This window comes from Pleuronectes platessa, chromosome 17, assembly GCF_947347685.1.
Source record: "Pleuronectes platessa chromosome 17, fPlePla1.1, whole genome shotgun sequence".
NCBI classification, from domain to species: Eukaryota; Metazoa; Chordata; class Actinopteri; order Pleuronectiformes; family Pleuronectidae; genus Pleuronectes; species Pleuronectes platessa.
The window spans coordinates 3,495,780-3,508,015 of NC_070642.1; the positions used below are offsets into that span (position 1 = coordinate 3,495,780).

At 40.7% G+C, this 12,236-nt stretch overlaps 2 protein-coding genes across 2 annotated transcripts in view; one reads left to right on the top strand and one right to left on the bottom strand.

The window, feature by feature from the left end:
* col10a1b (collagen, type X, alpha 1b) overlaps positions 1-3,204 on the bottom strand; it is a 43,789-nt gene extending 40,585 nt beyond the window's left edge. The window contains exon 1 of the mRNA XM_053445098.1: positions 3,152-3,204. The gene's annotated coding sequence lies outside the window, so the exon portion shown is untranslated. The remainder of the gene's footprint in view (positions 1-3,151) is intronic.
* The window catches only part of nt5dc1 (5'-nucleotidase domain containing 1), a 55,195-nt gene extending 44,450 nt beyond the window's left edge, over positions 1-10,745 (top strand). Inside the window, exons 10-12 of the mRNA XM_053445099.1 lie at positions 3,940-4,113; positions 5,932-6,100; positions 8,530-10,745. Of these exons, the coding sequence (XP_053301074.1) occupies positions 3,940-4,113; positions 5,932-6,100; positions 8,530-8,642 (456 nt within the window). The 3' untranslated portion in view covers positions 8,643-10,745. The remainder of the gene's footprint in view (positions 1-3,939; positions 4,114-5,931; positions 6,101-8,529) is intronic.
* Positions 10,746-12,236: the final 1,491 nt, after the last annotated feature.

The following is a 12,236-nucleotide window of genomic DNA, read 5'->3' on the forward strand; positions in this document are numbered from 1 at the left end:
AGGTCCATGTGTCATCTTGTAAACATTGCATTTGTGCAGCTCTGAGAGCGAGAGTCACAGAAAACACTTGTTTTAATTCTAAAAAAATTACTTTAGAAAGAGGTCGAGTGATCTTTACTTAAATATATTCCACTGTGCTCAACCTACAAAATTTTCCTTTTTTGAAGTGTTTGCCTATCATATGTATCGTACACCTACTATTTCTTTGTCTGTAATGTATCAGGCAGAGAAATTCATATTACACAGCGATTTTTTTTTAATCCGTTCAGTAAGAGAGATGGGTCTGCCCAGCTGATATAACTGTATGGTGCAGTCTGGTTCACCTCACCATGCTGTGACTCAGGCAGAAGTCAGTATGGTTCAAGCTAATGCAACTGTATCCACCCACAATGAGTGTCTTTTATGATTATGTTGCCTCTGTGCTGGAATTCTGGGCCTCTGTAAATATTTATTATAGTGATCCCATGACTCCGGCAGCAGCGCTGGGCAATGAGAGGTGCAGGGATTTTTTGGGGCTCGAGGGCCAGCTGTGGCCAGTTCCGGGAACGAAATGAGATTCCTGCAGCCCCCTCCCCTTTGGGCCGGCCCACAGCAGCCTCGATTAGTCCGACTGTTTGTTTACATGTGGTACGGTCGGACTGAGACACATCAGCTCTGTGAGGGGGAGGGAGCTACAGGCAGCTACTGGAATGCTGGACATCCTCTTTGAAGCCATCCAACTCCTTTGGAGAGATTTGATCTCGTTTAATGTCTATGTTCCACACATGAGGCATCCCAGTATGTGGTGTCCGAAAGGGTTTACATGATGAACCTTCCATAAATCGCCATTTTAAAGATTTGAGAAATTATTAAGACCATGAATGACTAACACACTGATTAGAGTACCTATCGAAACAAAGCTAAGATCAGCAGATCCAAACTAAATGTGAGCTCTGAGAAGCAGAAGAGACCAAAGATATGATTACTATCATACTTTTACTTTTACTTGCCAATTCTAAATTAGCAAGTATTAGCTCATGTTCAGTTGAAGACATGATATATTAACTCAAATAATTATTTTTATATTCATTAAAATTGCAATTGCATCAAAACTTCTTAAAACATCTTGAAATGTAGCTCTACATCACAGCCATTTACCCAACAGACTGCTGGTTATTTCCTCTCTCTTTAAAGTTTACATTGTAAGTCTAAATTATTGCAGTTATGTAGCATTTAGAATATTCACATCTGCATTCATTTAAGTGTTTTAATTAGGGATGCACCGATATGGAAATTCTTGGCCGATACCGATATTTAAAATAACAATCTGGCCGATAGCCGATACCGATATTTGTTTATTTTCTTTTTGTTGTTATTCATTCACCCTTTTGTGCCAGAAAAATAATTAAATCATTATTAAAAAAGCACTATTCATCACTCTTATATTTTAATGAGCACAAATTGAATCAGATTTATGAAACAATCTCTGATTTAACTAAACTTTATTTAACAGAGACATATTAGGCCCATTTTACCGCAAGTTGAAATGGTTCCTTGGGATCTTAATGAAATGTCTGTAACATATTTTGGTCAAAATACCACAAGGATAATTTAAAACAGCACCTTTTTACCCTGTCTAAAACAGCCCTGTTAAAGTATCATTATAGAGAACGCTCTTCTCATTGATTTACGGTAGCAGTATTGCCCGTTTATTAGATGTGTTACGGCTTCTGTGTGTATAACGTATGTTGTCAATTCCCTTGTTACCTGTGCATGAGACGGATGAATAGAGCCGGTGCACATGAGAATAAAGTACTTCAACAGACGCTACGCTCATACTTTTTACACCAAGTTACACTGCGTGAGTCAAGATAACTTAACAAGCCCTCCTCAGTTTTACCTGTTTTGAGTGTCGGGCAGAAATCACATCGCGTCAACACCCACCGTGGCCCTTCGAGATGCTTGTTTTAATTAAACAGTCGGATTCCCCTGGTCCGCACCAGTTCTCAGTCAGCTGCTAGGCGCCAGCCGGAGGGTTCCCCCAGCGGTCGCCGTAGTTGAGGTGATCAGCGAGGAGGGCCCGACACGGTCCCCTCCCCGCCTTCCGCGCCGGCGCCGTGAGGTGCCACCGGATGAGGACCTCCCGGTGCCACACACTGAGCCTCCGGCCGCGGAGAGGAGGGCGACGGAGCGACTGCTCCCCCAGCCGCGGCACGTGCCCAGCGGTTTTACCACAAATATGAACATCGGCCAATGATATCGGTGAAAGTCAAGTTTATTACCGATAAGCCGATATCAGTAAACGAGGCGAATATCGGCCGCTACCGATGTTCGGCCGATATATCGGTGCATCCCTAGTTTTAATCCAGAGCTATTATTCAAAAATCGATTCTTCTCTGTGGCTTCACTCACACTAATATGTTTGAATTTTAACACACAGCACTGTTGCTATGTTTACATCTTGTATCCACACTACTTCAGACACTTGTGCCCCTAAATGAAGACTTTATGAAGTGATTCTTGCTCCATTTCAGTTGTGTTTTACTGTGAACGGGCAGAAATTGAGAATTTTTGAAACAATGACACTTTCATGCAATCACTATTGATTGACGACCGAATGCAAAGCATACTTAACATTTACTGTACAATAGGGTCGACAACGGCTTCCTATTAACCAGCCAGTGAACATGAAAGGTCATGTGATGTGCGAATATTTCTGATACAGAGAAAAATAATATTTTCGAATAAAAATGTATTGGTGTGGATGTAGCCTGTAATGCATAAAGTAACACATTTTCAGTTGACAGATATTCATGCTGTGTATATGCAACAGTAAACAAATAGTGTATACATTACCTAAAGCTTTTAGAATTGGTTAGAACACCTTGAAACTTCAGATGACTTTTAGTTAATGTAATCTGTCGGGTTTTTCTTTTTAAAACATTACCTCATGCATCACTCACATGTCTTACACACATCGAAAGACTGTAACAATCAGTTTGCTGTAATCCTTCCGCCTCTCCGCAGTAGCTGTGTACAATGTTAATCCAAGGCTAATCTCAGGCTAAATCTATGGAATCCACCAAGTTACACTTTACAGTCGCTTTAGAGCAAAATACCATCTTTGTGTTCCCTGGTTGTGTTTCCCTGCTCAGCCACAGTGGACTCATACCATCGTAGTAGATGTCCATGTCACAGTCTGAGTTTCAGCTCGTCTTTCTCTGCGTTTGTGCAAATAACTAGGACTGTGAACTTTGTCCACTATTTGTACATTGTAGTTATTGTGTAACCCTTACTGCAGAGAGCAAGTTTTCATTAGAATCATAGTCAGAGCCCTGCGTAATCAGGATGCACTTGTTGTAAACAACAGTGTAATAGTAGTAACAGCAATGATGCATCAATAGGCAACTCACTATATAAATGTGATAATTCTCAGCCTGAATACTACATTTCAGTTTTCTTTATTGTTCTTCTTCAATTGAAGTCATTGGTGTGAAAAGCCAGTAAAAAGTAAACATGAAGTGGCCTCTGGTCTTTCACTTCAGCGTTCGGATTGTCAGCAGACGTCTCTGTTTTTTCTCCAGACATCTCCACTCCTCTCACTCCATTTCCTTTCTTAGTTGGAGGAATAGAGAGAAATAGGTTGTGGAAATGGGATTCAAAGCTTCACACACTTTTGCGTTTGGAATGCATCTAAGTGAAACCTGCCTCAACTTGCTCTTCTTTCCAGACGTGGGGGGACAAAGAAGAAGTGATGGTCAGCGGGGTTGTAATGAGCTTTGCAGTCTCATCGTGTCTGGTTCACCCTTCGGGGGGGCCATAAGTCTTATGCCAGCTTTACTGATTTTACCGGCTGTTGTTGGGAGAAGAACACTGTGCAATCTTACAACATCGTTTGAACATTTGTGTTGCAGTCAATAATCAAGCTGTCCTCTCTGTCATCTTTTCTTCGTCCTGCAGGTAGTTTATTTTGGAGATAGCATGAGATCAGACATGTTTCCCGCCAGCAGCTTCGGGAAGTGGGAAACGGTGATGATAGTGGAGGAAATGGAGGGGGAGGGTATCCCGAAGAGCGACGCAGCCATGTCTAATGAGGCCCAAGTGGAGCCGCTGGAGAAAGAGGGAAAGTTTGAGGTAAGTTCACTGAAGCAGCTGTTTCTGTTTAGCAGCCCGCTCCCCACTTACCGAAACACCCTCCCCCATTTCTGTATATGTATATATTAGCTCCCAGAAAGTATTATGAGCATATTTTGACAGTCAGGTGTGATGGAGAGACATATAATATCAAGCATGTTGACACGTGTCTCTGTCAAAGATGTGATGGAAGGTGCAAAAAGGACACATTAGAGGTTGAGTTTTGGTTTGACACATCTGTTCCAGGTGTTGTGAAGCACTAGTGCATAGAGCACATGTGGAGAAATATATGAAAATATGTGAAATATGCTTAATGTCCTAAAGTGATGCCACTTGAGTCTGCATCAGCTGGGACTGAGGAGTTTGAAAATTGAAATAAATCTGGGGATGTGGAATTAGGAAGAAATTATTTTAACAGACCTCTGAAGTTCAATCCTCATCTCCACTTGAGAATATAGACACCAGGCTACATTAGCTGTACATGTGCAGGGGCCATTGTAAAGCTGCCTGTTTGGAATGGGCTATTTGATTGGCCAGTGGTGATCTGGATCATCTTCAGAATTGATCCTAGTCATTCCATCTTTTTTGCCATGGTTTTTTGTGAAGCACTTTGTAACCGTGTTTAGATAAGTGCTCTACAAATAAAGTTATTATTATTATCATTATTATTATTCCTGAGTCCTCCTCAAACAGACCTACAATATACTGTAAAAAAAATATTTTATGTTATGCGCAGAGCTTTTTATAAACCGTCTATGATAGAGTTATATTAGAAAACTGTTCATCCTACCTGGTTTATCTGCAGTGAAGATTTTATAGTCTATAGGTTTATAGTGTTTTTTCATAACTATGTTACGCCCCTGGTCTAGGGGAAAACAGAGACATAACATGTGGTGCTTCTCCCAATTCTTCCCACTCCCAAGCAGGCCAGTGTCACCAGGTATTTTCATTTAGGGGGTAGCTTTTTATTTTAACTTCAGAGGGAGAGAAGGCCAACACAACAAACAAAAAACAATATCTCCCTACCTTCCTGCTACAAACCAAAATGTTAACAAAAAGACAAAATCTTACCTAACTCCTAAACCAGGAAACACAGGAGAAAAAAGGGTAAAAGAAAATGGCTTCTCCCTCCTACAGGGCTACCACACACAGTTTTCTACTTTCATACATACGCAACAAAACAATAATTCAGCCCGACACTGGTCCCAGTTGGATGTGGGAGAATTGGTGGAGAGGAAGACTGCAGTCAGTCAGTGCTTCAAGTAGGCTCCTCTCTTCACTCTGGCCAATCCTGGAGCAGCAATCAGGCGGCTCGCGCCAATCAGCAGGTCCAACCTGCTATCAATCAGGCACACACACACACACACTCAAAGAAGACTGCTCACACTCTAGGAGTAGGAACAGAACAGTATCACATATAGACACCCAGGGTCGTAACAACTATGCATAATTTCCTGAGGATTTAGCTGATATTGTGCAAAGCACAAATTGCTCTGTAAGCTGTTTGTCATATCCCATCCTTCTCTTCACATCCTGTTGTCACGATTGCAACTCTATCTGGCTACAAACCGCATTGAAGTGGTATGACTGATTATGAATAAGCACGTGGGGGATTTCCCAGGAATAATGATTCACTTCAGTTCTGGGAGAGAAAAAACATCTTCAAAGCTGCGTGGGTTAAAGCAACTTTAAAGTCTCCCTATATTCCCTGTGCTCAGGGTATAATTCCTACTTCCTTTTATCAGGTCTGTACTTGCCTGAAAATGAATGTGAACTCACAGTTAAATAGTTTGGTTCTTGTTCCAATTGTCTCAACAGGAGCAGGGCATGAAGTCACCCTCTGCCATGTCCAACCAGTGGGGCTCATACTTTGTCGACGTACAAAGAAGTGGAGGAGAGGACGAGGAGAGCCAGAAACTGACCTGGTGTGGCCACTGCATTCACAAATACAGCACCATGGCCATCCCTAGTGTGGAGCACATAGCAGGTATGTGGAAGGAGAAAAATGCAACTAAATGTTCGGAGACTGGGATTAAATACCCCCCCCAAAAAAAGATCAAAATAATGATGATAAAAATCCACTTTTAAAGCAAAGTCATGCAAAAAGTAGCAGTCGAACATAAAAACAGAGAGAACAAACTTATATTCAGAAACAGAACTAAAACAATCAAGGCAGTAAGAAATGACTAGGTGAAAAATATATGTACAATAATAGGGAGCTTAATTCAGTGTAAGATACTGTATGTGATGAAGGGATCTGAGAAGTGATTTAAAAGAAGACAGCAATGCTAAGTGGATCCTCTTAGAGAGTGGTTCAGGGCCCTGAGGGGACCATGGTTGAGGAATGGTCTTCATTTAAAGAACGTAAAACAGATCTGAGGAATAGGCTGCGAGTACAGAACTCAACAGCACTCTAAATCGATAAAGGGCCTCCTGTGGCAAAATGTTCAGCTCAGGATACCGCGCCGAATGTTTTCTCCAAGCCGAGGAAGATTATGTGCAGCAGTCTTGGTCACTGTTCATGATTTGCCGTTTATAAGTTGCATAGCTTATTTTTATGCAATAAAAATGTGGAATTTTTGGCTTGCTGCCCTTACGTATCTGAGCGCCTCTCATTTTACCGCTCTATGCACTTAGCGATTTAGTTTTTTGTGGGGAGGGGGGAGCATCGTCAGGTCTTTAAAAAGTTTCAAATTGTTATGGACTGTACAGTTGTGCCGTGTAGCTATGTGTCAGATCATCGATCAAAGGAAGCAGCACATTTCAAATCTAAAGATAATAGGGGATCCTATCTCTTAGTGCTAATTACATGTTTGATGCAGTCAGGAGGCTGTTCAAGACTTTTTAAATGATCTGTTGTAATAAAGATGTGATGACATGAAAGCTGTGTGTAGCTTCACACATAGGCTGGGTTTCCAACCTGATCAAATAGAACTAGTTGCAGTCATATTTTACACTACAAGTTAAATGTTGCAAGATCAAAATCCTACATAAGCGCATACCTTTGTAGTAATATTCTGATGATTTATAGGAAGATTATCTGTTTTAACAGGGTTTATGCATTCAGTTTTTAAAAAGAGCAAGGCACTCCTGTATTGAACACAGCATTTTAACTTCAGCGAAATTTACAGGAAGGCAAAGCTGTGATGCATAAAAATGAAATGATATGATATGTGAAACACACAACTTTCCCTTCACCAGATAAACAGAGAACTAGTTTTCTCTAAATGTATCTGTTCAGCAGAAGAGGGCTGTCTGAAATGAGCTTCTGTAAGGTTTCATTAGCAGTTTTCAGACATGTCCTGTAGAGGATCTCCGGAGAATTGGGTCCGGACTTTCGACGCAGTTTGCCTTTCACACATGCAGTGGGAGATTCTCGGCTCAGATGTGTTCACAACAACAACTCCTCAAGAGAGTTTAAGCAGACAGAGGCAGGATGATCTTATCAGCACCAACTATCTTGACATATTAGTGCCAAGTTCATGTCTGAAATCAGCAATTGAGAAAGACATTGAAGAAATGAATGACATTTATCCATATACAGGTAAACAATTCTGGTTCAGATAGATGCCTATTTTCTATGTAGTAGATGATAAATATAGTAGCATAGACTTTATGACATACTGTCAAAAAAGTCTCATTAATTTTTCTTCAACAAGGCCCCAATAAATTGTTTTTAAGCATTTTCCTTTAAAAACACACATATGGTAAACAGAGCATGCATGATAATCTGATTCATTACATAAAAACAGGGAAAAACAATGAGGTTACAATTTTAGTGGTTAAAAATTCATCCCCACATCCAACATTCTCTCCATTTTTCTGTTTCAACACGTAGAAACACTCACTCGAGTCAAAACAACAACTGAACCAGACACAGATGTGGAGTTAGACTGAGCTGGAGCCACCTCTGCTGCAGAGCAGCATGTGGGAAAATGGTGCCAGTCTCCCATATAATGAGGAGCTTAGGGCTGTTTTCACACTGGGGTCATTTGTTGTGTCTGAAGTTGGATGAAACTGACCCACTTTCACAGAACCTTGTAGCTCTGCTTTCACCTGTGTCTACTGTTGTTGCCATTTGTTTTCAGCAGTTTCCAGGAAGTTTCATTTCAGATTTCTTCTGTACCATTTTTTCCTCTTTTTTTTTCACGGGGTTTTTGGGAGGATTAGCCCCGGCTCCCCCACAGTGACTGTGTTGCATCTTTTTCTGAAATGAACCATCGGTGTATAGCAGACTTTTCTCAGTGGAAGTAAAAGATCAGACCATGGTAATTCTCTGGACCAGCTGTTTAGAACAAAGCGTGCTTTTCCACTGACTAATAAATCATTGCTCCTGAGAAGAATACTGTGCAGGCGGCTTGTACACGTACTCCTCAACTTGCAGTTGACTTTCTTGTTTGATATTGCTCTTTCTAGATCTCCCTCTGGATTACAAGTTCCCCAGGTTTTCTCCTGATAAGCCCTGCACCACCGGCTACTACCCCAGGCCCCCCGATTCCTTGCTGAAGAGGTGTGAGAGTCTGTCATAAAAAAAGGAAAAGGTCTTAAAAAAGAAAAAAGTCCTCCCTTACCCCTTTGCCTCAGGAGAGGAATGTGCCTCCATATTTGCCTGTAGTTCCCCACTTGACCCCCATCGCCATCTGTGGAGCACAGGAAGCATACACTCCTAACCCATTCAGAGAAACCATGTGAATGTAAGCCACAGTATCTCTGTAATAACGCCTGAACGTTGTTTCGTGGTTTAGTGTTCTGTATACGTGGAAATATGACAAAATAAGTGTGCGTGTGTGTCTGCATACAGTAATAATAAGAAATGTAGTGTTTTTATTGTTTCGTGTGTGAACCCCCTGTTCTTTTCTATAGCTGAATGTTTTAAAAATCCAAATTTTTGAAACTTTTCCGAAAAGAAGTGAACACTTTCCCACCTTTTTCCCCCCTGAAGTAATTACCTCATGAATGTTATCTACTGTAAGCAGATCCCAGATGGTGACAGTGTTTGTCCCTGGAAATCCTTCGGAAACATTGTGGCAGTATTTCTGTATAACACTGTCATTGTGAAGTCTTCTTTTTTCAAAAATAGTTTCATTTGCATTTTAGCAACCTTAAAATGAGGTGTAAGGTTTAATGTTTCCCCGGTGTTCGTTTTGTGGAAGGTGTTAATCTTCAGGTCATTGTTGCTAAAGAACTGGCACAATGCTGTCCTTTGTGTTGGCTGTTTCAAAAAACACAACCCTAGGGAACAATAATAATAATAACAATGGATGATAAAGACTATGTTAGATGTTCTCTGTATTATTTTTGGTGCAGCGGTGACATGTGCTCTGTGAGTCATAAAGATTGTGGACTACTTGTGCTTCATTTATATGCAGTACCAGACTGAGATATGCTTTAACCGACACCTGAATGGTTTCTTTTGTCGGTGTGCATAGACAAGTTGTGCCATAATATTTAAGGAACATTTTCAGTTTGGGACAAATCTGTGCTTGTTTGTTTCACAGAAGATTGATACTGGATATATCTGTAAACACATGGGATTCCAGATCTAGTCCCACCAGGTCCAAATTATATTCATATGACCAGCATTTAAGTACAAATCCACTTTAGATCTGCATGTCCATCTATCTAACCTGAGTGGATCCAAGTATACTTGCTGTCAGCCATCAGTCTTGTGTTCTTCCCTGACCCATAACACATCCTTCCGCCAAGTTTCAGGGTACTATGTTCAATGGTTTTTGTGTAATCTTTCTTACAGATAAACACGACCTCTTTGGCAGAGGTTAGTTAGTTTACGCCATTTTGCAATACTGAGAAAAACACAAGTTGAGTTTGCAAATGAGCAGGCAACGGAAAAATGAGAGACCATGTGTTTTACAAACACCCCTCTGGAGCATGAGATAGGCCTGTTGCACTGCTACTCTCTGATTGTTGCATACTGAATACTTACTCTTTTCGGTGTCTGAGCTATTAAACGTCTACAAAGACCCTGAAGTCCTCTTGTGCACACAAGAGAAAATTCATCAGCAGTTGGGACTTGAGGGCTCTGTAAATGTCAAAGCCTAAAAATCGGCCGCCCTACTAAATCACAAATAAGCTAATTCGAAACTCTTAAATAACAATTGCTATTTTGTTTCTTCAAGTTTTCCATTCATAAGATTAGACATGTAACCAAAACTGGTATACAGCACCACAGCAGTTGTTGGCTTGCTGCTAGCTGGTCAGTTTTTGTGCTCAGATGAACTAAACATGTCCATGCTGAGCACACAAAGATGAAACTGGTTTCAGTCTTCCCATTTGGCTCTGATTTAATCAATAAACAAACAAGATGGGTTCCCACATGTGGAAGTGTTCCTTGTAGATGACCATCATCTCACAAATGAAGAGAGAGAGAATATTTTGACAATGGGCAGCACAATTGTCAGATTGGTCATCAGAAGTGGATTATTACTTGTGCTGTGTTTTATGCATACAGCTGTAGTGATTGTACTCTTCTTTTCTCATCTGACCTGGATGTTTGACATGTACATTTGCCTTATGTTGGGTTACTTTGTGGTCTTAAGTTTTGAAAACACAGGGAAAGTTGAATTCTGTGTTCACGTGTTGAAGTACTGTCAATTAAATAAAATGTGATACAATTTTCTTAAATAAGGCCTTGTGAGTTATTTGTGAAGACGTGAAACTGTCTGTGCACAGGAGTTGAACAGGTTTAACGGGAACACATGAAACATGAGCCGGTTACTCCCATTCAGTTTGAAAACAAAATTACAACTAATTTATGCATTTTGGTCACAGTGGGAAAGTGTGCGTTTATTTCTGTTTTCCACATAGTCTCTAAAGGAGATCTATAATACATGCTAGACTCAATTACTCTATTTCATTAATGGCTCCTCTGTGTCAAAGGCAAAAAACAGTATACAAACAGTGAGGACAGGCAGATTAAAAAAGCTGTAATGCCTTAAATTATGCTTTTTCAGAGCATCTTAATCATGGGAATTTCCCCTTTGTGCTGGTACATTTAGCCCCTGGCAGGTCTAACCATGCCGTCTATGTCCACAGGAGTAGAGGTCAGACCAAAATCAGCACCTGGTCCTCCTGGTTGGGGGTTGGTCCAAAACTTTGCCCTGTAAAAGTAACATAATGTTACGGAAACAACAAGGACTACCACTTCCCCAGACGCTGTAGTGGACTTGAACCTACTAACTGGCAGCATGACTACCTCTGATGAAAGACTCCAGCAGAAAGCCCAAGGTGTGGAGGGTAGTCTGCTGTGTCCCAAAACAGCGACCTGTGAAGCTTATACCATGATGTCGTAATGCCTCTTCCCAATCCCTTTTCGGTGTAACACAGTGCTTCCCTAAAAATGTAATGGAGTAAAAAGTTCAGATATTTGATAATATATGTAGTGGAGTAAAAGTAAAAGCATGATGTAGATTATCTTGTCTCTAGAAACGACCTTAAGGTTACCTACATGGGAAAAAAAATCGTTAATGTTCACCTGGCCGAGAATGACATTGTATAGTGTAGTTTTACACACAATATGATTAGATGTACAATCTACATCCTATTAAAATATAACAATCATTCTTCTTCATATAAGTAAAATTATGCCATGATACATTACACCACATTACAGATTTAAGGGATAGTTCACCCAAAAATGACAATTCACAAATGATCTAGTCACCACTATGGCGATGGAGGGGTGGGTGAATTAATTGCAGCTATCTCGAGAACCCGCGAGGATCGTCACGTGCCCCTTGGGCGAGAGCATAGAGGCAAGAGAATGTGAACGGGGCTCCAGCGGAAGATATCAGAGGACATTTTGTCTAAAAACACGGTGGAAATTACGTTGTTTTGACTTGCGTTTGAATTTCAGAGCTTCTGGACACTTGGATGACACCACAAGAGCAGTGTGGAGGCCTTTTCACATTTTTACATTTTTTTTACGTTTGAAGAATCGGTCACCATTTACTTCTGTATTGAAATTTGGCTGCAACACTATTTACAACTGAGACTCCAAAAGTGTTTTGTGGAGTAGGTAATGATGATTTTTTTTTTTTTTGGTTGAACTATCCCTTTAATATAACAGCGTAAGTGTTCCCCTCTCTGGGTATAGAAAAGATTTG